Source organism: Acinonyx jubatus, chromosome D3 (genome assembly GCF_027475565.1).
Source record: "Acinonyx jubatus isolate Ajub_Pintada_27869175 chromosome D3, VMU_Ajub_asm_v1.0, whole genome shotgun sequence".
Taxonomy (NCBI): Eukaryota; Metazoa; Chordata; class Mammalia; order Carnivora; family Felidae; genus Acinonyx; species Acinonyx jubatus.
The window spans coordinates 92,168,797-92,194,307 of NC_069392.1; the positions used below are offsets into that span (position 1 = coordinate 92,168,797).

At 47.9% G+C, this 25,511-nt stretch overlaps 1 protein-coding gene across 4 annotated transcripts; it reads left to right on the plus strand.

Annotated features, from left to right (window-relative positions):
- The first annotated feature begins 14,180 nt into the window (after positions 1-14,180).
- On the plus strand, positions 14,181-24,519 carry HSBP1L1 (heat shock factor binding protein 1 like 1). 4 transcript variants are annotated; one of them, XM_027069237.2, is made up of 4 exons: positions 14,181-14,673; positions 15,663-15,729; positions 16,721-16,815; positions 23,999-24,519. In XM_027069237.2, exons 1-4 carry the CDS (start codon positions 14,623-14,625, stop codon positions 24,017-24,019), a joined length of 234 nt encoding a protein of 77 aa, XP_026925038.2. In that variant the 5' UTR covers positions 14,181-14,622; the 3' UTR covers positions 24,020-24,519. The 4 variants fall into 4 exon arrangements, with proteins under 4 accessions (XP_026925038.2, XP_026925041.2, XP_053062070.1 ...); XM_027069240.2 differs by lacking the exon at positions 23,999-24,519 and adding an exon at positions 19,080-22,361; XM_053206095.1 differs by lacking the exon at positions 23,999-24,519 and adding an exon at positions 17,083-17,920.
- The last annotated feature ends 992 nt before the right edge of the window (positions 24,520-25,511 follow it).

Here is a 25,511-nt window from a genome sequence, read left to right on the forward strand (position 1 = left end):
CTGTCTGGAATCCGAGTGGCACTCTCTGGTCTGGAACCGTCGGTCAGTCAGGAGAAGGAAGGACAGCTCATCTGAGATGGTGAGTGTGTTACATGACTTCCCGCAAACAAAAGAAGCCAAATTGTGCTAGGCCAGAAAATGGCCCCCAAGTATATCACCCTAATCCCCAGAAACCTGTGAATGTTACCTTATTAAAAAAGAAGAAGAAGAAGAAGAAGGAGAAGGAGAAGGACCAGAAATGCAGGGCATTGGCTGGCTCAGTTGGTGGAGTGTGTGACTCTTGATCTCAGGGTTGAGGAGTCTGAGCCCCATGCTGGGTGTAGAGATTACTCAAAAAATGAAACCTTTTAAAAAATAAAAATAAATAAAATTTTTTGAATATTTTTTAACATTTATTCATTTTTGAGAAAGGAGACACACACACACACACACACACACACACACACACACACACAGATCATGAGCAGGGGAGGGGCAGAGAGAGAGGGAGACACAGAATCGGAAGCAGGTTTCAGGCTCCCACCTGTCAGCACAGAGCCCGACGCGGGGCTCGAGCTCAAGAATCTCGAGATCATGACCTGAGCTGAAGTTGGACACTTAAACGACTGAGCCACCCAGGCATCCCAAAATAAACTATTTTTTAAAAATACAGATGTGATTACATTAAGGATCTTGAGACAGCAGGGCGCCTGCGTGGCTCAGTTGGTTAAGCATCTGACTCTTGATTTCAGCTCAGGTCACGGTGTCATGGTCCGTGACATCAAGCATTGTGTTGGGCTCTGTGCTGACAGCACGGAGCCTGCCTGGGATTCTCTCTCTCCCTCTCTCTCTGCCCCTCCCCACTCATGCTCTCTCTCTCTCTCTCAAAATAAATATTTTTTTCTTTTGCAAAAAGGATCTTGAGGTAGGGAGATCACCCTAGATTACCCAGGTGGGCTCTAAATGCCATCTCCTATGTCTCTACAAGAAGAAGGCGGGAGACAAGACAAAGGAGCAGAGGCCACCACAGGCTAAGGGACACAGGCAGCTCACAGAGGCTGGAGGCACCGGAGGGACTGTCCCCAGGAGCCTCCGGAAGGAGCACAGCCCTGCCAGGACCCTGACCTGGGCCTGTAAAACGGATTTTGGATTCTAGCCTTCAAAACTGCGAGAGAACACATGTCTGCTTTTTCTGCCAGGCAGTGTATGGTGACAGCCACCACCGGAAGCGAATCTAGAAGTCCCCAGGGAGTGACTAACAAGATGGTCAGCGTCACGGGCAGAGAAGAGGCGGTGCCACCTCCCTCCGCTGCTGTGCCTGCCCCCGTGTCCAGGAAACCTGCGAGGAGACAGATCGGAGGCTTCACTCAAGGAACTTGGGTTGTAAAGTTCCGGAACACGGACTTCCAGCGCCAGCCCCAGAGCACTTGGTGCTGGTCCCCCGATGACTCTCACCCCCACCCTGGCTTTCTTCGTCGACCCAGCCGTAGCCCTCGCCTGGTGGAGTGGGGCAAAGAACGTCTGTGTGCCCATACTCTGGGCTCAGCCTTTCCTTCGGGCAGCTCACCACCCGTGGCTGAGGCTGGGCCCACCACCGGCCTCTGTGTCCTCACCCTGCACTGGTGCCGAGTGGCCGAGCTCTAGCCAATGAGGGTAGGGGACACTGACTCACCCCACCTGCAGGCCTGACCCCTTGGGCCTCCACCGGACCCTCCTTGCTTGCCTTCACCTGCTGACCAGGTGCAAACAAGACAGTGGAGAATCCACTGGGATGTGGCCTAGGATGTGGCTCCCGGCTAGATGGGACGTGACGCTTGACTGACAACATGAGGCAGAGCCCCCATGTCGGACTGTGACATCGATGAGTTTCACTGGGCCCAACCACTGGAATCTGGGATTGTTCATTACAGATGAGCATTACTTCCTGTAACATACAATCGAATTCTGAAATGTCCACCACCTTACCACTTCCCAAATGGCACTTAACCGCACTCACACACACTGCACAAAGCCCCAGACTGAGGACTCCTAAAAACCCAGTTGAGCCCACTTCTAATCTTTCAAACCGACACCCATATTGTTACGTAAAGGAGCCACTGTGAGCCCTGCAGTGTCTGCCCAGCCCAACGTGGACCAAACGCAGCTCCCACCTGGTTGGCACCTCCCACTAAGACTCCACCAGCAGAGCAGCTCTGCAACTATTTTAAATTTCATAAACGATGGCTCTTTTTTTTTTAAGTTTGTTTCTTTTTGAGAAAGCCAGCATGAGTGGGGGAGGGGCAGACAGAGAATCCCAAGCAGGTTCCACACCTGCCAGAGCAGAGCCCGATGCAGGGCTCAAACCCACCAAACTGCGAGGTCATGACCTGAGCTGGAACCCAGAGTTTCGCCTAATGGACCAAGCCCTCCAGGCACCCCTAAAAGATGGCTCTTAAAATGCAGATCGCCTACGGGGAGGACAGAACCACACTCCAGCACCACAGACCTACTGCCTGTCCCGTTTCCCTGGGCCGTGGGAACGGTGGTCCGACCTTCCAGGCCTTCTCTGGCCTCTTCTGGACTCAGGAAAGGCCCCTGGCATCCAGAGGTCAAGGGTATTACCACCCTTCTCAGCCCTACTTCTGCCTTTGAGAGCCTTGAGTTTGCAAGGACCTGCTCAGCCATTGGGGCAGGAATGTCCAGGTGGCTGACAGATTGCTGAGACCCCACGCAGGAACATTGTTACCGCTTTAGTTTTGAACATCAAAATCATGAAAATAGATAAAAGGACAACAAAAGGGAGGAAATATTCAGAAAAACAGGAAAGAAAAGGGGTGGGCCCTAAGAGGTGCCCCAATCAGCTCCTGCTCATGAAGCTGCATGGCTTTTCCTGGTGAGAAGGCGCTAACCCAGTCCAGGCAGAGCCACCAGCCCGTGACAAGTATTTCCCCTTTCCCCAATCCGTGAGAACAGTAGCAGAAATGGAAAGTCCTCCTGCAGTGAGACCAGGAGAAAGCGGGAGCTCCGAGCTGCTGGGGTGTGGAGACAGGCCACATGCACGGGCCATAGAGAGGAGGAAGTGAGGACCCAGGTCCAGAGAGAGTCAGGGGAACACCAGCTGCGGGGCATCTGAGCTGCAAAAATGAAACCCCTAACTTGCAGCAGGGGAACAAGGTTGACAGGCTGCTGCTAGGAACATTCCAGAACTAGTCAACAAAGAGAAAATAGAAAACAACAGCCCAAAACAGTGTAGGAGATCTTCGTGAATCCTACTTCGGAAGCATCTGTGAGCCTCACCGGGGAGGAGAGCAGAGGTGCCCGGTGACGCCCCACGGGGCTCAGGCCAGAGCCTGGTTTTCATGAAGCACCTGGGAGCTTGACAGCCACCACCGCCTTGTTGGGACCCGAGCGCCTCGCCACCTTTCTGATGCAAACCTAACTGTCCCGAGAGTGTGACAGATCAGTGACCGGGCAGCAGAGGGTGTGTGTTGTTTTAAAATATCTTCAGGGGCGCCTGGGGGGCTCCCTCGGTTAAGCCTCTGACTTTGGATCAGGTCATGATCTCCCGGTCCGTGGGTTTGAGCCCCACGTCAGGCTCTGTGCTGACAGTGGAAGCCTGGAGCCTGCTTCGGATTCAGTGTCTCCCTCTCCCTCTGCCCCTCTCCTGCTCATTCCCTGTCTCTCTCAAAAATAAATAAACACTAAAATAGATGAAATATTTCAGAGAAACACATGCAATTCTTAAAATTTGTCAGATGATGATAGTATATAAAGTGGAAGGGAGGGAGGGAAGGAGGGAAATCTGGATGAAGTGTGCAGTGTAGCTGACAGCAGTGCCCCATGTCCTGGTGTCCTGGGTCCCTGGTGGTGACAGCGCCCTGTGGTTGTGGAAGACGTTTTTAGGGGAGGCTGGGTGAAGGACACGGGAACTGTCTACCCAACAAGGCACTCTCTGAGAAAGAGGCTGGGCTCAAGGGTGTAACTACAGTTTGAAGAAACTAAACCTACGCGGGTGGGCGATCTGCTAGAGAAAAGCTCGGGAGTGGTCTACGGAATGATTATAAATTTTTTCAAGGAATTATTTTATGAAACATTCAGAGAGAAAAATAACCCATTATGAAATTAAACTGAGAGAAGACAGTCAGAATTTGACCGAATCTAAAAAGACCAGAATGAGCGGGTACAGTTACCCGCAGAAGCTGAGTCCAGACACGGGACGTGCGGAGCTCAAAGCACCGGTGAGCTCATTTCAGGAGTCCCAAGACTGGGGCGCCCAGCTGGCTCAGTCAGTGGGGTATGTGACTCTGGATACTGGGGTCGTGAGTTTGCGCCCCATGTGAGGTGTAGAGATTACTTAAAAAAAAAAAATTCTCAAAGACCTAGAAAGGGCTTTACTTACTTTTCAAAAAGTGAAATGGAAATTCCGTGTCATTGGCTTGTCCTGCTGCCTGGCTGGAAGGTCATCAGCAGGAAGGATAAGAGAGAGAAGATATACCAGGCTGTCTCGCGAGCAAAACTCTTCGTTAAATAACTGGAATAGAGACCATTTCAAACAAAAACTGGGTAATAAGATGGCAGCCACACATGAGACGAACAAATAAAGAAATTGTAACATGACTCTCATTTACGGTCTTTGGCTAAGAATCCACTGGAAAATGAATGTGAGATCTTGTACCAAAATAAAAAAAAAAGATGCCCCATGAGCTTATTTAGCAGAAATATGGGACTCTGCAAAGGGAGCTGTTTCGAGACAGTAGGGATGACAACAGAATGAGCCCAAGGCATTAGCAGCGAAGGAAACGAGAAGTCACAGAGCAGTCAAGAAAGGGAGGAAGGTGTGCGGAAGCCGACCGGTCTGTGCAGACTCTGTGTGACCGAGGGAAGCTCCTTGGGCCGGAAGAGCCCCTGCTGGGGAGAAGCAGCGCGCCCGGGGGAGACACGACCAGAGCGAACCGAGGAAGCCAGTGCCTGTCCAAGCCACGTACACGCGCACGCGTGCACACGCACGCGTGCACACCACGCACAAGGGGCTTTCTAGCTCTAGAAGCACGCGGTTTTGCTTATGAACCTTCCCCTTTTCTTTTTAAATTGAGGCACAATTCGTGCGACACAGAATCGGCACTGTTAAAGCACACAGTTCGGTGGCAGTCAGCGCAGTCACGCTGCTCTGCCCGCACATTTCTGTCCAGTTCCCACACATTTCATCGCCACAAAGTAAAACCTCGCTCCTCCCCAAGCCCCTCCCTCCAGCCCCTGGAAACCACCAATCTGCTCTCTGTTTCTGGGGATTTACCTTTTCTGGCTATTTCCTATGAACGGAATCATACGACATGTGACCTTTGGTATGTGGCTTCTCGCGTGGGGGTCATGTGACCGCTGAAACCTGCGGGAGCAGGAGGCCGGTCCGTCGCTGCCCGCTGCCCAGGGAAGCCCAGCTCCAGCCCCCTGAGAGCCTCCCTCCTACTCGCCTTCCTGGGTGGGCTCCAGAAAAGCTTCAGGCGGCTTTAGCTTTCAGTTTTTATTCACACGCCTTAAAGTATTTTAAATCCTATGATCTTGGTCTGAGCAGTGACAAAAAGTAGCACAATTCTTACGTTTGCAAAACCATTCAGGAAAGGAAAATAAATTGAACTGAAGAGAATATTTTAATACAAATGCACATCGACTGGCTACCAAGTCCCCGAGACTCTTCCTTCTTACAGGTTTCTCTCCCTCCCTCCCACTCGGTGTGCTAGAGCTGTTCCTGGGGTCCCCGTGCTCTGCCTGGAACCGGCACCCCAGCCTCCCGGGAGCTGAACACGTGCCCTCCGGCCCCAGCCCGTGTGATTGCTTCCTTGGCTCTCCTCATTAAGACTGTGACTTGATGAATTGTTCATCTCAAAGAAAAGAACTGTTTTCCTCAGGTTTGGGGTTTTGTTCCCAAGACACTTGTGACCCACGGACAGGGAGGAGGTACTTAAGGGGAGAGGGACTGATGGCCAAGAGCCAGGCCAAAGCTCCAGGGTTTCCACCTAAAGAGATTGATGGGAAGACACTGGTTTTTCTTTCTTAAGCTTATTTATTTTGAGAGATACAGGGAGTAAGTAAGGGAGGAGCAGAAAGAGAAGGAGAGAGAGAGAGAGAGAGAGAGAGAGAGAGAGAGAATCTTGAGCAGGCTGTCAGAGCAGAGCCCAATGCAGGGCTCAAACCCACGAAACCCCGAGATCATGACCTGAACGGAAACCAAGAGTTGGACGCTTAACCGACTGAGTCCCCAGGCGCTTCGACTAAGCCCCCAGGCACCCCGAGATGCTGAGTTTCCTGAGCACCGTGCCACCGTGTTTGATCCACAGAAACAGCAGAACTGATTTTATTTCTACTCTACACAGAATGCAACTTTTTAGGGGCGCCTGGGTGGCTCAGCCGGTTAAGCGTCCGACTTCGGCCCAGGTCATGATCTCACGGTTCGTGGGTTCAGGCCCCGCATCCAGCTCCGTGCTGACAGCTGAGGGCCTGGAGCCTGCTTCGGATTCTGTGTCTCCCTCTCTCTCTGCCCCGCCCCCACTCATGCTCTGTCTCTCTCTCAAAAATAAATAAACATTACAAAAAAAAAAAAACAAGAGTGCTACTTTTTTATTGTATTCTCCTCGGAGTGGCTTTTGAGAGGAGACTGCAGCCACACTGGTGGTGCCCAGTCCAGAATAAAAACCAGACACAAGGCTGGTCAAGGTGCGAAATGAGGAAGCCTTTGTCGGGGCCATTTGGAATTATGTATCGCACTCTTTTTAAGGTGCTTATAACCTTGGAGAGGATTCTGGGAAGACGGCAGAGCAGGGGCCCCGGGAATCTCTCCCCCCCAGATGACAACAGCAGGGGCGGAACCTGTGTGATGGGACTGCTTTGGAACTCTGGACTCTGCCCGAAGCCTGCCACGTGTCCGGGAGAAGTCGTCGATTTTGGTCCATTCCAGCTCGCAGCACAGCAGCACCTACCCGTCCCGCGCCCCAGCCATGGGGCAGGCAGCCGGGCACGTGTTTCTGGAGCAGCCCGCGGAAGCCAGGTGGACGAAAAGGACCCTGTCCCCCAAACGGCAGGAGGCCATGCTCTGACCACACAGGTGCGGACTCAGAGGCTGGCGGCCATTGCTGTCACCCCTCCAGCTCCAGCTCGAGTGACTTCAAGGGGATAAGTGCCCTCTTATCCCCCTTTTGTTTTCCACTTTTCCCCTTTTGGGAGCCACACGTTAAAGACTAGGACATTGAAAAACAGCTGCCTATTTGGGGGAAGTTAGGAAGCGACGGCACATGTCCAAGGAAAGGCTCAGAAAAGACCGGGGAAGACATTAAATGGACACCTCAGGTTGACCCCCAGCACAGAGCCTGTAACCATGAAAAGAACAACGACAACAAAACAGCAAACCTTGGGCAAGGGGGAGAATCTGATTTCCAGAGTAACCGCATCATGAAATTCGAATGTCCAGCGCTCAGCAAATCGCAAGGCACACAAAGAAACAGGAGACTTTGGCCCATTGAAAGGAAAAAGATAATTCAACAGAATCTGTCCCTAAAAAGGACCCGGTGTCAGATCTACTAGAGAGACTTTAAAGCAACTGTCTTAAAGATGCTCAAAGAGCTGGAGAGTGACAAAGTCAAGAAGACAGTGTGTGAACTACTGACAACAAGAAAGAAAACCTAACACCAAAAGAAATTCTGGAGCTGAAATTACAGCACCTGAAATGAAAAATTCACCAGATAAATCAAAGGCGGATTTGAGCACACAAAGGAGACAATATTTTGAAAATCTGTCCTGTTTCAAATTGTAGACAACTCACAGTGGCTCATTAGTCTGTATCCAAATCAGAGACAGTGAAGGTCTTTTTGCTTGGGGGGGCGGGGGCAGGGCTTAAACTCAATTCCTTCTCTCCTGTTTCCCCAGGTCTTTGCTCACTCACAGCTTTTGCACACTTGGTCACACACTGAAACCCTGGAGGCTTTACAGCCACCCCAGGGGCACCCGGGGGCTTAGTCTGTTAAGCATCGACTCTTGGTTTCCACCCAGGTCATGATCTCAACGTTGTGGGATGGAGCCCCGTGTCAGGCTCTGGGCTGATGGTGCGGAGCCTGCTTAGGATTCTCTCTCTCCCTCTCTCTCTGCCCCTCCCCTGCTCACGCGCGTGCTCGATCTCTCTCTCAAAAAAAACCAAAAAAACAAAAAACATTTAAAGCCACCCCAGAGCACTGACAAATAGGACAGTGCTGAGTCTGGTCACCGTGCAGCCAGGTTTGAGAGCCACTCTTTTCAAATTCACACCCAGTGCAGGAAGTCCTCATGGCTTAGGACTTGCTTCCAGGAGAGGACACTTAAACAAAGGGGGCCAGATGGCACAGTAAATAATTAGTGCATTACAAAATAGTGGATAATGTTGCATTAAAACATGAAAAAGTTATGAAACTAAAATAATTATAAACAGTATTCAACATTATGAAAATGTTGCCACTATTTTAGAATAAAAAGCAAGAAACCTTCTACTCAAATCTGTGTATCCAAATCTGTACCCCAAAAGAACCCCTTTTCTAACAGATTTTATAAATGAGAATCTGCAAACATATCAAAGGTAGAGACGGGAGACTGGGAGCCCCATATCCCGCATTCTGCATCGGTACCTATAAGAGAGCCCTTTTAACGAACATGAGACAAGGACGAAAGAGAGCACTCTGACCTGTCCTGACGCAGCAGCTGCAGGCGCCTGGGTCCGCAGCGTGCACAGGTGAGGCCCTGCGGTGAAGGCCCCTCATGGAGCCGGGGGCACCTGAGCCTTCCCTGGCGTTGACGCTTCGGGCACAGAACTGCCTCTCACATTTGGTCAGACAGTGATGCTCTCATCTCTCAAAATTTTAGTTTCCAATTGAGATAAAGCTTTGCTTCCTTTTTAGCTTGTAAAGGAAGCTAAATGGACACGTCCTTGGTTTCACAAATATGTTCTGCTGCCTCTTTTCTTTTCCGATCCCTCTAGCCTTGGACCAGCGAGACGTCACCCACAGCATCTGACGTCTGCAGTTTCCTGGCACATTTCAGTGTTCTCATGTTGTGGATGCCCCACCTCAGCTACATTAGAGGATTCTTCTCCCCAAACCTAGTTCCTTAAATGTAATATTCCTAAGGTGGGTTTCTATTAAGTGATGCTTGCTTCCATATTAATGAATTTGTCTCACATGGATGCAGGAGTAAGACTTTGCTCCCTAACTAACCGGTATAGGTGAAAACCACCCAGGTGCTAGATGTAGAAGGACAGATCCTATATCTCCGGCGGGAGGGGAGTGGTTCTCAGAGACTTTCTGAGTAGGTTCTCACTGGACCAGAGAGATTACACTTCAGAAACATAAAACGTGTGTTTAAAAACACAAAGGTGAAAGAGAATCACAGGTTTCCCAGGTCCTGCAATTCTTTTTTTTTTTTTTTAAGTTGAAACTGTATGTTTTTTTGTTTGTTTGTTCATTTTGGTCCTGGAATTGTTAGCCTAGAGTTTGAAGCTGGAAAAAATATACTTTAAACAACTTTTTTTTTATTAAACTTTTTTTGAGAGAGAGAGCAGGGGAGGGGCAGAGAGAGAGAGAGAAAGAATCCCATGCAGGCTCTACAATCAGCACAGAGCCGATGCAGGGCTCGATCCCATGATACTGGGATCATGATCTAAGCTGAAATCAAAAGTCAGATGCTGGGGCGCCTGGGTGGCTCAGTTGGTTAAGCAGCCGAACTTGACTCAGGTCATGATCTCGCGGTCTGTGAGTTCGAGCCCCGCATCGGGCTCTGTGCTGACAGCTCAGAGCCTGGAGCCTGTTTTAGATTCTGTGTCTCCCTCTCTCTGACCCTCCCCCGTTCATGCTCTGTCTCTCTCTGTCTCAAAAATAAATAAACGTTAAAAAAAAAATTTAAAAAAAATCAGATGCTTAACCCACTGAGCCCCCAGGCACCCCCCCACCCCGTTTTCATTTTTGGGGGCATATGCCCAGAAGCGGAGTCGCTGATTCATATGGTGATTCTATTTGTAATTTTTTGAGGACCCACTGCCTCACCGTCCACAACAACTGCTCCATTTTAAGTTCTGGCCAACAATACCCGTCATCATGAATGTGAAAGGGTATCTCACTGTGGTTTGGATTTGCATGTCCCTGGTGACCAGTGATGTTGAGCATCCTTTCATGTGCTTGTTGGCCACTTGTACGTCTTCTTTGGAGAGATGTCTGTTCAAGTCCTTTGCCCATTTTTAATCAGGTTGTTTACTTTTTGTTGTTGTTGAATTTTAGGAATTCTCTATATATTCTGGTATCAATTCCTTATCTGATATATGACTTGGAAATATTTTCGCCCATTTTGAAGGTTGCCTTTTCATTCTGTTGATAGTACCCTTTGATGGACTTTCTCGGTGCTACACCCCACTCCTGGCCCTGTACTATAATCTCAAACAACTTAGTGAAGTTTAGGGCCCCATGTGTGAAGTGGCAAGGCAATAATATTTGCCTTGCGTGTGTTATTGTGGAGATGAATGAGAAAGTGGAAATAAAAAGTATTAGCCCCTCTTCCAAAAATAGCATTTGGGTATTCCCCTTTCTATAACACTTTTCCTACCCTTCGCAGTCAGCTGACACACCTTGTCTGTCTCCCAGTTCCGTACCCCTAGAGTACCTGGGAACTTGGAAGTGCTTGCAACCCCAAACACGGGACTAAGCCTTTCTTTTCCTCTCCCCTAAAGTCATCGAGCTCACTTTCACTCTGGCCCAACACTATCAAGCATCATGGGTGAGCAAAGGTATTACATGATGTGCTTGTCCAAATGCAGATTCTTGGGGTGGCTCAGTCGGTTGAACATCCGACTCTTGATTTTGCCTCAGGTCATGATCCCAGGGTCGTGGGATTGAGCCCTACAACAGGCTGCTCAAGATTCTCTCTCCCTCTGCCCCCCTCACCTGAACATGGGTTCTCTCTTTCTCTCTCTGTCTCAAACTGAAAAAAAAAAGTAGATTCTTGGGCTCAGGAAGGGCACCGAGTGACGTGGATGCTGTGGCTTGAGAACCATGCTAGGATGCGCTGTTTTAACCACCCAGACCCTGAACATCCCACCTCCGGTGACTTCTGCCTCTGTTCCAGGACAACCACCTATTTCCATGACCACATCAAGGTCTTTGCCACCTGAGCCCCTAACAGCTGGACTTCTAGAATCTCCCTACATACCTTACAGGTTCTCTTTCTTGGTGACCGCATGAGCCCTCACATCACACTGCCTCTGCTTTCTTATCATTCCCAACTGAGTGAGGGAACTGGGTCTGAGCCCCCTCCCTTCTTAGGGAGCCCCCAGGCCTCAGATTCTGGTGGGAGTTTCAGAGGCTCTGTCCCCTCAAGGGTAGTGCTGGGCCACCTCTACCAGATCTACCTGGAGAGAACCCCATCACCCACCCAGACCTCCAGCCACCCTCTGAGCTGGGGGCCTGTCTTTGTTTTCTCAGACTCATGTCCCAGTGGCCTGCTGGGCGCAGCAGGTTCCAATTGCCTTGGTCAAGCTGTTCCTGGAAGCTCAGGCTGAAGACCACTCGAGGCCAGGCTGGGCAGCCTCGCAGAGGCTCCTTGGAGGAGAGAAACACAGGCAGAAGAGAGGCCCGTGGCCTCAGAGACAAGAGCCTCTGCTCTTCTGTGTGTCTAATTCCAGGCTCCCGTGGGCCAGGCCGTGCTCCCTGCCTGCTGTCTACTGTCTGTAATTAAAAACAAGGAAGGCATAGCCTGCGTGGGGTGTGAGCGCGCACATTAACGCGGCCCTTCAGCTAGGACCAGCTGTTAGCACCGGGAGTCCTCCCGGGAATCCGTGCTTCCCAGGGTGCTCCCAAGGCCCACCCCAGCCTAGCTCTGCACAGAATGCCAGAAGTGTCCAGCACCACTCAGCCCTGCCCTGTGTGAAGGAGCTTCTGGGGAGCCGTTTGCTTCCACAAGGGAACCTGCGCTTGCAGACAAGGTGGGTCCGGTCTTGAGAGAAGCCGGGCTGGGCCCTCTGGCCAAGCAGGTTTTCCCTGAGTCCTTCGTGGCTGAGGGAGAACCCGGAGATCACCCAGCATGAGGCCTCTCCACCTCCACATCCTTCAAAGAGAAACCAGAAGCCGTAGGACAGGACTCCTCACCTGGGAACCATGCTTGGAGAGGAGACTGAAGTTCAGGGCTTAGCCACTGCACCTCCTGCCACCCCCCTCTCCCTGGGCCAAGGTCCCTACTGCAAGGCTTCCTCCCCAGTCCCTGAAAGATCCTTAAAAAGACACGAAAAGTGGCAACACGGCCATGCTTTAAAAAAGCTATTAAGTTTATTTATTTTGAGAGACAGAGAGAGAGAGAGAACGCGCACACCCGTGTTTAAGTGGGGGAAGGGGCAGAGAGAGGGAGAGGGAGAGAATCCCTGCAGAACCAGACGTGGCTCCAACCCACAAACTGTGAGGTTACGACCTGAGCCGAAGCCGGACGTTCAACCGACTGAGCCACAGGCACCCTCAAAAAGGTATTTTAACAGCTTTATTGAGATATAATTCACATACCACAAAGCTGCCCTTTAAAGCATACAATTCAATGATTTTTACTTTATTCACAGGGTCGTGCACCCATCATCATAACCTAATTTTTGACTATTTTGCCCCCCCCAAAGAAACCCCTTAACTATTGAGCAGTCTCTCCCTATACCCTTCCTCCCACAACACCCAGCAACGACCACTCTGCTTTCCTCCTCTATGGATTCGCCAATTCTGGACGTTGCATGTAACTGGAAGCCAGTCACAATATGTGGAGTTTTGTGACTGGCTTCCCTCTCTTAGCATGAAGTTCCCAAGTTCACTCACGCCATAGCGCCCCTCAGTGCTTCCTTCCTTCCTTCCTTATGGCTGAGTAACGTTCCACCGAATGGATGGACCACATTTTCTTTGATTTGTCTATTGGTGGCCTCCTGGGCTGTTTCCACCCCTTAGCTATTGTTAACGGTGCTGCCGTGAACATCTGTGTCACGTGTATGCTGTCACTTCTCTCGTGTCTATGTCTGGAGGTAGAACTAAGGCTATATGGCGACTTTATGTGTAGCTTTCCGTGGAGTTGCCAGAAGGTTCTCCATACTGGCTGGGCCATGTTACATCCCACCAGCAGTGTGTAAGAGCTCTAACTTTGCCACACCCTTGCCAACACTCTCATTGTCTGTCTTTTGATTCTAGCCATCATAGTGGGTGTGAGGTAGGATCTCATTGCGGTTTTGATGTGCATTCTCCTGATGAGGCTGGGCCCTGGGACACGGGGGTGACCCAGACAGACACAGCCCCGCCCCACAGAGCTCTGAGTCCAGAAGGGTGCAGACACATAACCAAAACAGGTACCTGCTAAAAACAGGGTCCTGGGGGTCACCATGAAGTGACCCACGAGCCACAATCCAGACAGGCCTGAAGGGTGCCAGGAGAGAAATGGGTTATGAGACCTTCCTTCCAGGGCTTCAGTAAAATCAGAACAGGGACACAAGTGTTGGCGGTGTGCCAGGACTTGGTCATGTCCTTAGGTTTAAAGTTGACCGTAGAAATGGCGGAGATTTAAAGAGCTGGCTGTCTGGTGGTTGGGTGGTTATGGGCCCAGGACGGGGATGCACAAGAGGCCATGTGCAGGCTGCAGCTAAGTCACCCAGGGTCTCCGTGATCTCACTAGAGAAGTGACCACATTGCATAAAAACGGAGGAAACCTAAAGGCAGGAGGCAGGACAATGGGCGCCAGGGGCTGGGGAGGGGCTGTGCAGGTGCGTGCTGGTGACACAACGTGAGGTGCTCCCTGCCCCTGCACCCTGCACATGGTTATGGGCTAAGATGATAAATGTCAGGGGCACCTGGGGGGGCTCAGTTGGTGAAGCGTCAGACTCTTGATTTCAGCTCAGGTCATGATCTCAGGGGTTTTGTGGGTTTGGCCCCTCGTGGGGCTCTGTTGACAGAGGGGAGTCTGCTGGGGATTCTCTCTCTTCCCCTCCCCTGCTCGCACTCTCTCTCAAAGTAAAAAATTAAAAGATGGTAAATTTTATACTGTGTATACTTTGTCATAATAGTAAAAAGATGATGCTCACTCTCTAGCTACCCTCTTCCGTCTCTGACGCAATGAAAACAAAGCAAACCAGTCCTGCGCAGGGGAAGCCGTCCAACTGGACGAGCTACCTTTTCCCTGCACGGGGTCTCCCCTCCCTCCCCCCCCCCCCCCCCCCCCCGGGGGTGGGGGCTGACTGCCGGGCTGGAGCGGCCACCTCCCCAAGCCCTCACCTCCCCGGGCCTCCTCCCAGGACCTGACGCCGGTACCCAGGGTGCCCGGCGCGGACAGCCACGCCCTGCCCAGGGATTCCCTTCTGGGCCCTTTTCCAGCGTCCGGGGGTCAGGAGTACGAACATCCAGGCTCTTCCAGGCTCTTCCAGTATTTGCTTCCGAAGCCCGAGCATCTCTGCAGCCGCCGCCGTCATCGCTGCCGGGATCTGTGTGGGTGAGGTGCGGCCCATCCGCCACAGCCACCTTCCCCCCCCCCGCCCCCCCTCACCTGGACCACCTGCCCCCCCCCCACGACCCACCTGGACCACCTGCCCCCCTCCCCCCAACGACCCACCTGGACCACCGGGACGCCGACCCACCTGGACCACCCGGATCACCCGACATGGACGCGCGGAGCCCCAAAGCCCCGGGCGGGGACGCGCTGCGGGACGCGGTGAGTGGGGCCCCCCTCCCCTCTTCCGCGTCCCTCCTCACCCTCCTCACGGTCTGGGCGCCGCACCTCCTCCCGGACTGTGTGTCCCCCACCCGCCCATGGGGCGCAAACCCTTCGCGCCACCCCCCTTCCCGCTTCCGGTTCGCCGGGAGGAGCTCCCGGAGCAGGAGCGCCAGGCTGCGGGTCAGGAAGCGACTTCAAACGCTAGTCTGTCTTCTTGAAAAGAATTTGTTAGACGTTATACATACTTGAGGCTACATTTTCTTGACAAAAGTGAAACAGAAACACCAAACCCTCTGAAGGGAAACTGCTCCCGATAGAGGCCGCAGCACCTTCATACGCACGTGCGGGTTGCGCACTGATACCCGTCTCTGTATTCTCATCTCCAAAATGGGTACAGAGACAGGTGCGGGGAGGCAATTATCCCTGGTTCCAGATTTCACTTGGTAAGCCACAAGGAGGCAATATGCAAATATGGCTTGCCGTCACCAACAATACCGATACCCGCGTATGGCCTGGTCCACAAATCCTGCCATCCCACCCCAGCTGGTAACTACCCCAGAGTGCAGGGGAGACGTGAGGCCCACGTGTGCTCTGGATGGCTGGTTCAGCTCTACTTAGGAATTCTTTGAGGGACTCAAGGTTATTAAGGCATTCTCCTATACTTTCTCTCGGACATTTGATAGTTTCAGTGCTTACATTCAGGTGTATGATGATTTGGAGTTAATTTTGGGGTATGGTGTGAAGTACCTCTGCTTATTTAGTTAGTTATGTGTTTGGCTATCTCATTGTCCCAGCACTGTTTTCAAAAGATTTTCCTTCGCCTTTGAATAGAAAGCTCTGGGCACCTTGTCCAAAATCTAACTAACTAACTAACTAACTAACTAACTAACTATATATTTATATGGAGGTTCTATTCCATGATGCTAAAAGGCCCTACATCAAGAGTAAATACTATATTCAGTTGTCTTATGGTTCATTTTTTTCAGGCAGAAAACCTATTTCAGGAACTTCAAGAACATTTTCAAGCTCTAACTGCAACTCTGAACCTCAGAAATATCCTTTCTATCTTATAACAAATACTATAATGCTTTTGAACTGTAATATTATCAAGGAATATCTTTTGTCTGCTATTAGTGGATAATTGTTGACCTACGATGTCCTGGTGTTTACACTGTGCCTTTCCATGATATCCTGGTGTATTAACTACCACCCACAGGTAATTACTTCCTGCTTGGCCAGCCATACGGGGCATTTTGTATGAGAGCAATACGATACAAGGACACAATGCACAATACTACCCAGTGGGGCTTTCTGAGCCTACAGACTACTAAATCTGAGTAGTCTGCTGAATAACATCTATGCACTTCCACGGAATCAGAAACTTGCAAACATCACATGGCATGTCTTCAACCGAGGATACCATATATGGCTCTCCTGACCTTTGTTTTGTTTGGTTTTGCAACTTCAGCAGCCGTTTTAAGACATGAATTCAAACAGAATTAGAGTAAAATGTTTGTTTCCAGTTTGAGCAAATCCAGATAAGCTGTAATATCGGTCCTAAGACTTAGAGCGCTAGAGCTCACTTTACTAATTGAATTCATTCCATAGAAATTGTTTAAAAAAGGGGCGCCTGGGTGGCTCAGTCGGTTCAGCATCCGCTTGCGGCTCAGGTCATGATCTCACGTCTGTAGGTTCAAGCCCCCTGTGGGGCTCTGTGCTGACAGCTCGGAGCCTGGAGCCTGCTTCGGAGTCTGTATCTCCCTCTCTCTCTCTCAAAAATAAACATTTTAAAAAATTAAAAAAGAAAAAAGAACTGAGCTTACAATTCAGAGGTTAAAGACACACTCCAAAAACCTCAGGGGAATAGTTAATTTGCACTGACCTTAAGGTATTAGTACGCGTAGTCTTTGAATCCCTCGTTTTAAGTGTTGCACTGCCAGGGCATTTATCAATAGGTTCGATGAGTAGCTGCAATCTGAAGGATCTCTCAGGACTTTCTGGCTGGTGCTCTGTACACTGTGTAAAATTCTCCTTAACATTGTACTGGAAGAAATGGGAAATCGCATCGAAGATTTACAGAAGAATGTGAATGACTTAATGGTGCAAGCTGGGATTGAAAATTCTATTAAAGAACAAATGGTAAGGTCATTATTAGGAAACTAAATATGTTTGTCTTTTGCATATCTTTTGATTGCTTTCATCTTGAAAAATACAATCCCGTATTTGTTCACTGTGGGGATTATTGCCTCTGTACTTCATGGAAAATCTTCAGGAATAATAAGACATTTACAAATGCTCTTTTCTAAATAGACTAAGAGAAACACTCCTTGTCATAGTTCCTTAAAAAGTGTACAGTTTATTTATTTAAAAACATTTTTTTAATGTTTATCTATTCTTGAGAGATAGAGACAGAGCACAAGCAGGGGAGGGGCAAAGAAAGACACAGAACCTGAAGCAGGCTCCAGGCTCGGAGCCATCAGCACAGAGCCCAACGCAGGGCTCGAACCCACACACTGCAAGATCATGACCCGAGCCGAAGTCGGACACCCAACTGACTGAGTCACCCAGGCGCCCCAAAAAGTGTACAGTTTAAATGACAAGCTCTACTATTTAAAAAATGGATGTTATTAAAGTGCTTTTCACAACCACCCCTCAAATTAGTCTTCTATCAAAACACAAATCATGATGAATTGGAGACTGGGGATTATAACGTAGTTTCTGTTTCAGACAATATATTTATATAACCATTTGAAGAAGACATATGGGCATTAAGCCCTCAACCCGTTTCTCCGTGGTTCATGGGCCGTCCATCCTGGCCTCCCACAATGCAAACCTTTCCAGTGGAATGTTGCATTTAATCTTGAAGATGCAAGTAAATGCTTGGCTTCAGGTCTCAGACTGGATCTGTATCCATGTGCTATATGTGGAGGTTCGCAACTTCATTAAGATACTTATGTCTATTTTATTCTGATAGATAAGAATAATAGATTATTCTCATTGAACGATTAGGTGTCTTTGTTTCCCTTGTTTTACTGTCTCTTTTATAATTATCCTAAATCAGCTGGCAAATGATCCCCACTTAATCCTGCTAAATCAGGGCCAGTTCACCTATCAGCGACTTACAAATACCCACATCTGGTATCCTGGTAACAAAGGTTATCGTAACCTGCGTCCTGCTGCCACCATAAAACGCTGCAGAGGACGCTCTGTCTCTGAGGTGAAGACATAGCTTCAATCAGGCTCCCTCGACGGGGCCCACCAGTCCTGAGGCGGGGCGAGCAAGCCCTCCCCCGCCCCCCTGCAGGGCTGACTGAGTGAGGAGAGCCTCAGGGCAGGAAGCCCTGTGCCCAGAAGAGATCTGGCACACTGCAGGCATGGGATGGCAGCCAGGTGACCAGGTCCCTGCCCTCCATCACTCAGATCTAGCTGCTGTTTTAAATTTGTTCGAAACCACTAAATATTAGGCATCAAGTTAAATGATCAAGTAGGTGTGGAAACCTCACTACGTGATGTGCACGCAGCCTGAGAGAAGGTCAGATCTCCAAGTGTGTTTAAAAGTGGTACTGCCTTCTAAATGAAAAGACCTAAACAAACTGAGATGTTTGCACAAATCTGTACTTGTTGGTTGTGCTTGGTCGCACTAGGTCAGGGTTAACACAGGGCTGGCTTGTGCTGTAAATCTCAGGGATTGTGCACACCCCTCAAACCTGTGTTCCAGTTGTGGGGAACCCAAGATGTTAAAAACTACTGTTCTATATTCCGATAGATCTGGTACTTTGTCGGTCTCCCCATTAAATGACGTTGTAACACCTTTCCCGCAATTACTTAGGCACAGATAGGCGGTGAGTGTGTGGGTGGAGGGAGCAGGGCGCTTCCCTCTGGGGTACTGTGTGCTCAGTCACCGCGGTCGAATACTGATGCAGGAGTCACGTTTCGGTAAGAGAACGTGCAGTTTATTCACCTGCAGTTGTGAATCCACACTGACTCCATCCGTCAAACATGAAAAATTTGTGGTTTTCTATACACTCAATTTTTCCTATCCACAAAATGTTTTAATAATTAAGGGAAATTGGGGCACCTGGGTGGCTCCGTCAGTTGAGCCCCTGACTTCGGCTCAGGTCATGATCTCACAGTTTGTTAGTTTGAGCCCCATGCGGGTCTCTGTGCTGACAGCTCAGAGCCTGGAGCCTGCTTCGGATTCTGTGTCTCCCTCTCTCTCTGCCTCTCCCCTACTTGTGCTCTCTCTGTCTCTCTCTCTCAAAAATAAATAAACATTAAATTTTTTTTTTAAAAATTACAGGAAATTAAGGTATTTTATTGAAAGCTTTGGATTCCAGGTTATTTAACTGTGCATTAATTGGTGTATAAATCAACCATTACCTCTTTCAAATTTTTTCTTCCAGACCTGAAGACTTGAAAATATGATAAAGTCAAAGTTGTACTTTTTGAATGACAATTTGCATAGTATGTGTTCTGGTTTTTACTATTTAATTTAAAAATTCATTTTAATGAAGTGAAAGATTAAAAGAACAATGCAATAAGAACATAGTTTAGAAGGCGATTAACCACTTGACCCAGATGGTTCTAAAATGGCAGAACATCTTTCAACGCATACCTAGTATTTACAAGTCATGGGAGGGAAGCATAAGCTATATCAGGTCAGCTCTTTTTCCTGAATTAAGTTCTAGGTAGATCTTTTTAAAAAAATCATAAGCTGTTTTGTGATTGAGATTTCTTTCTCAATACCTGCATTCCAACTCAGCTTTTCCAGTCATATGGTTCTCTGTCTAGTCCAAACACATTCTGATAGCAATGTTCTCCAAACCGAACAAAACCCAGGAAAACAGCCCGCCTCGTCCCAGGTCACCCTTGCCCACTCTGCTCCTAAGGAGGTGGTCACCAAGAAGAAGCACAAAGATCACAGTTCAGCTTATTTTGTAGGTTATATGGAGACGTTTTCAAATAATTATCCAATTTGCCTCTCTGAGCCAAAGTCAAGCAGAACAGGGTCGGTAATAGGCTCTCGTTGTAAAAATACCACGATTCCTGCACATGAGATAGATTTTATTCTTCATACAAAAGTCAAAACCACCCATAATTCTACAACTTAAATTGAATTAGCCACTGTAAACATTTTTCTGTACATACAATTCTATATACGGTTGATGATGTTTATAATCTCATATCCTGTTCTCTTCATATCATAAACATTTTTCCATCTGAAAATTTCACACACTTCTTATATATATATATTTTTATGGCTGACTACTATTCTATCATATGGATGTAATAATTTAACCATTTCCTTGACTGTTCCTTGGACATTGACGATATTTCCCACCATCTTGCTACTATAATGCTGTAAGGAACACTGTTACCATGAATTCTCTGCATGTTTCATTAGGGTCAGAAGTGTGACTGAAGACCGAGTACATTAGTCAAATGCATTTAAGAAATGAAGCATCATTTTATACTCCCAACAGTGGTGTATGTCTTTCCTTTTTTAATCCAAAGTTTTAAAATGGCATCATTTAAGTTCAGTATTCTGGGGCGCCTGGGTGGCTGTCGGTTAAGCGTCCGACTTCAGCTCAGGTCATGATCTCACGGTTCGTGGGTTTGAGCCCCACGTCGGGCTCTGTGCTGACAGCTCAGAGCCTGGAGCCCGTTTCAGATTCTACGTCTCCTTCTCTCTCTGCCCCTCCCCACTCGCGCTCTGTCTCCCTCTGTCTCAAAAATAAATAAACATTTAAAAAAATTTTTTAATTGAGTATTCTTGGGGACTTAAGATCATGATAGTTCTATTGGATTATGTGAAAAATCTCAAAGCATTTTAGCTGCTATTATAATTTTAGCAGAAACTAAAGTAGATTTTGAATTGAAGTAAACCAAACTGATTTGAGTCCTCATTAATAACATAGATCACAATTCAAAATCCAGGATTTTTAAGAGATTAAAGTAGGTAGAAAAGAAAACTTCTATTAGTTATTAACTAAATAAAAACACTAGGGGCACCTGACTGGCTCAGTTGGTAAAGCGTGTGACTCTTGACCTCGAGGTCGTGAGTTCAAGCTCTACATTGGGCATGGAGCCTACTTAAAAAATAAAATAAAAACAGTAATACTGTCCAAAAAATACTAACTTCTTTGTGGATCCTCTTTAACAGTCTGACATTGAACATCTCAATGATTCATTCAAACCTTTAGAGAGATTATTCGACATTTTAGAATATCATACCTGTTTCAACATGTTCCTAACATTTTTATAAAGGATTGCTATTCTCCAGCACCCTGTTACATATATTTAAAAGAAATCAAATGCTTCCATAAGGAAAAAGGGGGACGTAGCACATGGGTTTACACGTGCTTAACCATGCTTATTCCAATCTAAACTTGATTGATACGGAACTTCAGTAGCAAGCAGTTTATTCATAGAATACTTAAGTGAAATGTTGCAAATTCAGTATCAATGCTATATTCATATACTTGCAATTTAAAACTCATTTAACACAAAATTTTTGAACTTATGAGAACACCAAGCTTAATAATAAAGGGCTAACTTTGTAAGGCAGCATTTCCGGATGCAATTGTCTGAAGGTTTAATTCTCACACTTAATTTCCTTTTTGTTTTTTAAAGTTTATTTACTTATTTTTGAGAGAGAGAAAGCACAAGTGGGGGAGGGGCAGAGAGGGAGGAAGAGAGACAATCCCAAGCAGGCTCTCTGCTGTCAGCACTGAGGTGTATTCAGGGCTCAAACACACAAACCATGTGATCATGACCTGAACCAAAGTCAGAAGCTGAACTCACCGAGCCACCCAGGCGCCCCTAATTTCCTTTCTTTACAACTATGGTCTCTTGCCTGACCTATCACCATAGACTTTTTTAAAATATATTTTTAAAATTTTTATTTATTTTTGAGAGATAGAGCAGAGTCGGGGAGGGGCAGAGAGAGGGAAACACAGAATCTGAAGCAGGCTCCAGGCTCTGAGCTGTCAGCACAGAGCCGGATGCGGGGCCTGACCCCACGAACTGTGAGATCATGACCTGAGCTGAAGTTGGACGCTTAACCGACTGAGCTACCCAGGCGCCCCTAAATATTTTTTAAAATGTTTATATTTGAGAGAGAGCACAGAACGGGGGGGAGAGAGAGGGACTCAGAGGATCTGAAAAAGGCTCTCTCTCAAAAATAAACAGACATTAAAAAAATTAAAAAAAAAGAAAAGAAAAGAAACCTGGTGAGGCCACGAACACATCCTATATTTTAACTGAGCAGCTTAAGAAACGACATTTAGGGTGCAGATTTTAGAAATATCAGTGGCGTGGTTTTAGAGTAGTTGTAGCTTTGATTTTGTCAGTGCTCTGAGCAACTCCTCTCTCCTCTGCATAGGATCAGAAGTTAGAAAAAGGCAGTCTAGGGACCCACACGTAACAATCTACCGCAAACACACAAGGTTGCTGGTTGTTTTAATGTTTCGGATCTTTGTTTGGAATGTCTGAGGACTGTATGTAAATGACATCATACCATAGTATCCTGCGCCCAGCTTCTCCAGTCAGTAGTTTCAAATTCATCTATGTTGATGTGTGTAGCTCTACTTGAGTCACTAACTGCTGTGTAATAGCCTTCTGAATTGTTTTGCACTGGACAGTACTGTTTCCAAATTATACTGCAATAAACACTCTTGCGTATCTCCTCTGTGTCAGTTTCCCTGGGGTACTTGATTACTTACTGGGTCCCTGAATATATTCTGTACCTTCTAGGCTTGTTGCCTCTGTGTCAGCTACCATGACTAATTCCTGGACTTTGCACAAAAACCATCCTGGGGAGGATGGGAAACAGAAATCATTCAGATTCAGAGAACCAAGGGTACTGGTATACTTTCTGCACTAGCTAATTTCAACTTGAATAAAACAACTGGTGCAGTGATGAGGCACGTTTCGGTAGCCATGAAGATCTAGGTTTGAATTCATGCCCTGTGTAAGGAGTTGTAACTTTGGGCAACCTAAGCTTTAATTTCCTTCTCTACAAACTATCCACCTCGCAGGTGGTTGGCAAATGGTTTGCAAATCACTTAGCTCTGGGCAAGGTAAACAGTAGGTACATAATGATAAGATATAAACTTGGAATGAAGAGACCAAACTATTATAAATTCAACTATATTGCAGTCACAAAGCACTTCCAGTGAAAAAGATAGTTATTAAAGTCAAATGTGAATGAACTTATTACAACTTACAAATACAAGTTTACAGCAAGTACAGAGTAAGTTTACAAATGTGGAGTGTAATTTTTTTGCTTATTTTTTTGTTAATAGCAATAAAGCTTTATCAATAAGATATAATTCACATGTTATGCAATTCACCCAGTCAACACACACACTTCATTGGTTTTGGTATATTCACAGATGTGTACAAACATCACAGTTTTAGAACGCTTTCATCATCTTAAGAAGAAACCCCATTCCCATTAGCTACCACCGCACCCCCTCCCCTCCTCCTAGTCTCAAGCAACCACTAATCTACTTTCTGTCCCTACGCCTAGTCTGGATATTTCCTATGAATGGAATCACACAATACGTAGCATCTAGCCTCTTTCCCTTACCCTGACGTTTTCAGGGTTCACCATGTTGTAACCCACATCAGTAGTTTACTTGTGACCAACTAATACTCCATTGCATGGCTGTTCCATATTTTGTCTATCCATTCTTCAGTTGATGGCCACACAAGTTGTTTCCCCATTTTGGCGATCATGAATAACGCTGCCACCACTGTTCTGTCCAAGGTCCTGTGTGGACATACGTGTTCGTTCTCTTGGGCATATAGGCAAGACTGATATTTCTGGGTCAAATGGTAATTCCCGATTTTATTGGGGAACTGTCAAACTGGTTTCCAAAGTGGCTGCAACGTTCCACCTCTCCACCAGCAGTGCACGAGGGCTCCAACGCCTCCATGTCCTTGACCTTGAATCTACTCGTCCTTGACCACACATGTAGTAATCTGACCCTTTGAATCTACTCACAGCCATCCTAGTGGGCGTGAAGTGGCATCTCCTGGCTTTGATTTGCATTTCCTTGATGAGTAATGACAGCGAGCTCTTCCTAGGATTGTTGGCTGTTCTATCTTGGATACACGTCCGAAGTAGAATACTGTCCATTATGTCAGGTACTTGGGGTCGTGCTGATGTTCCCACTAGCCCCTTGTTTGATATGGGATCATACACCCTATTCTGCAAATGGGCAAGTTTAGGCTGGAGGAATGAAGCTGAGGATTTGCATTTGAGTTTTAAATCCATTTAAAGCACACCTCCTTTGTACTTGTGTTCCAACCACAGTCAATCTGGTCACAGCAGTGAGGGCCCAGCAGGCACCATCCAAAGACACTATTCCAAGACATGGGACAGCAGACACTACCACCCCCACACTCCAGAGACAACGGAGCTCCAGGAGGCCACTTGCCACAGTAAGCGGCAGAGCCTGGCGGTGAAACCAGACAGGGCTGCAGGGTGTGGCCCCGGCTCCCCACAAGATGTTCCTGGGAAGATCCTAACCACCCACCCATCAACATGCTGCTGAGGAGAGAGACACTCAACACTGTGATAAGGAAACCAGCTGCACGTACTGAAGAGCTGTGGTTTCTACAGAAAATACAGCCTGCTTAAGTTCGTTAGATACGATGTTTGGAGGAATAAGAAACGACTTCTTGGGGCGCCTGGGTGGCTCAGTCGGTTGGGCGTCCGACTTCGGCTCAGGTCATGATCTCACGATCCGTGAGTTCAAGCCCCGCGTCGGGCTCCGTGCTGACAGCTCGGAGCCTGGAGCCCGTTTCAGATTTTGTGTCTCCCTCTCTCTCTGCCCCTCCCCTGTTCATGCTCTGTCTCTCTCTGTCTCAAAAATAAAAATGTTAAAAAAAAATTAAAAAAAAAAAAGAAACGACTTCTTACTCTTTATATTTAAAAGGAAAATAAGACTCATTATTTTATTGCACTGCTTTTAAATTTTCTTTTTTTTTGAACGTTTATTTTTGGGACAGAGAGAGACAGAGCATGAATGGGGGAGGGGCAGAGAGAGAGGGAGACACGGAATCGGAAACAGGCTCCAGGCTCTGAGCCATCAGCCCAGAGCCTGACGCGGGGCTCGAACTCACGGACCGTGAGATCATGACCTGGCTGAAGTCGGACGCTTAACCGACTGCGCCACCCAGGCGCCCCTTATTGCACTGCTTTTATAGCCAGAAGACTAAAAAATACTTTTTCCCCCAAGTGTCTATTCTTTCTGAACTCAAGCCTTTGGACTCTGTTGTGGGCTGAATTGTGACCCGCATAAATTCCTATGAGTTCTACCCCCAGTACAATGTGCCCTTAGTTGGAGATGGGGTCATCACAGGTGTAATTAGTTAAGATGAGGTCATGCTGGGGAAGGGTGGCCCTCATCCAATGACCAGTGTCCCTGTAAGAAGGGGAAATCTGGACACAGACCCGCACACAGGAAGGAGGCCCCGTGAAGATCCGGGTGAAGCGTCAAGCCAAAGATTGCCAGAAACTACAGAATCTGGGGGAGGGGCAGGGAACAGATTCTCCATCACAGCCCCAAAGACCCCAGCCCGAGCACGCCTGGATCTGGAGTCCTAGCCGGCAGGATGTGCGAGCCCACTCGCTTCCGTTGTCACCCCGTCTGCGTACTTTGTTAACGGCAGGCCTCAGAGACGCCCACGGCCAGGCGTATAAAACACGGCGGCCCCATAGGACATGCGCCCGAATTCCGCTCCCAATGGTAAAGATTACGATTAATTTCTGACTACCAAGATCAGTGATCTGTATGTCAAGTTTCTCAAGAAAGAAGCAATCG

Excerpts from the sequence above, each read along its gene's own strand:
- HSBP1L1 (XM_053206095.1), top strand. The coding sequence starts at position 14,623 with ATGGACGCGCGGAGCCCCAAAGCCCCGGGCGGGGACGCGCTGCGGGAC. Across the intron at positions 14,674-15,662 it reads GGGACGCGCTGCGGGACGCG|GCAGAAAACCTATTTCAGGA; the intron begins GTGAGTGGGGCC and ends CATTTTTTTCAG. Across the intron at positions 16,816-17,082 it reads ATTCTATTAAAGAACAAATG|AGACAGAGCACAAGCAGGGG; the intron begins GTAAGGTCATTA and ends CTTGAGAGATAG.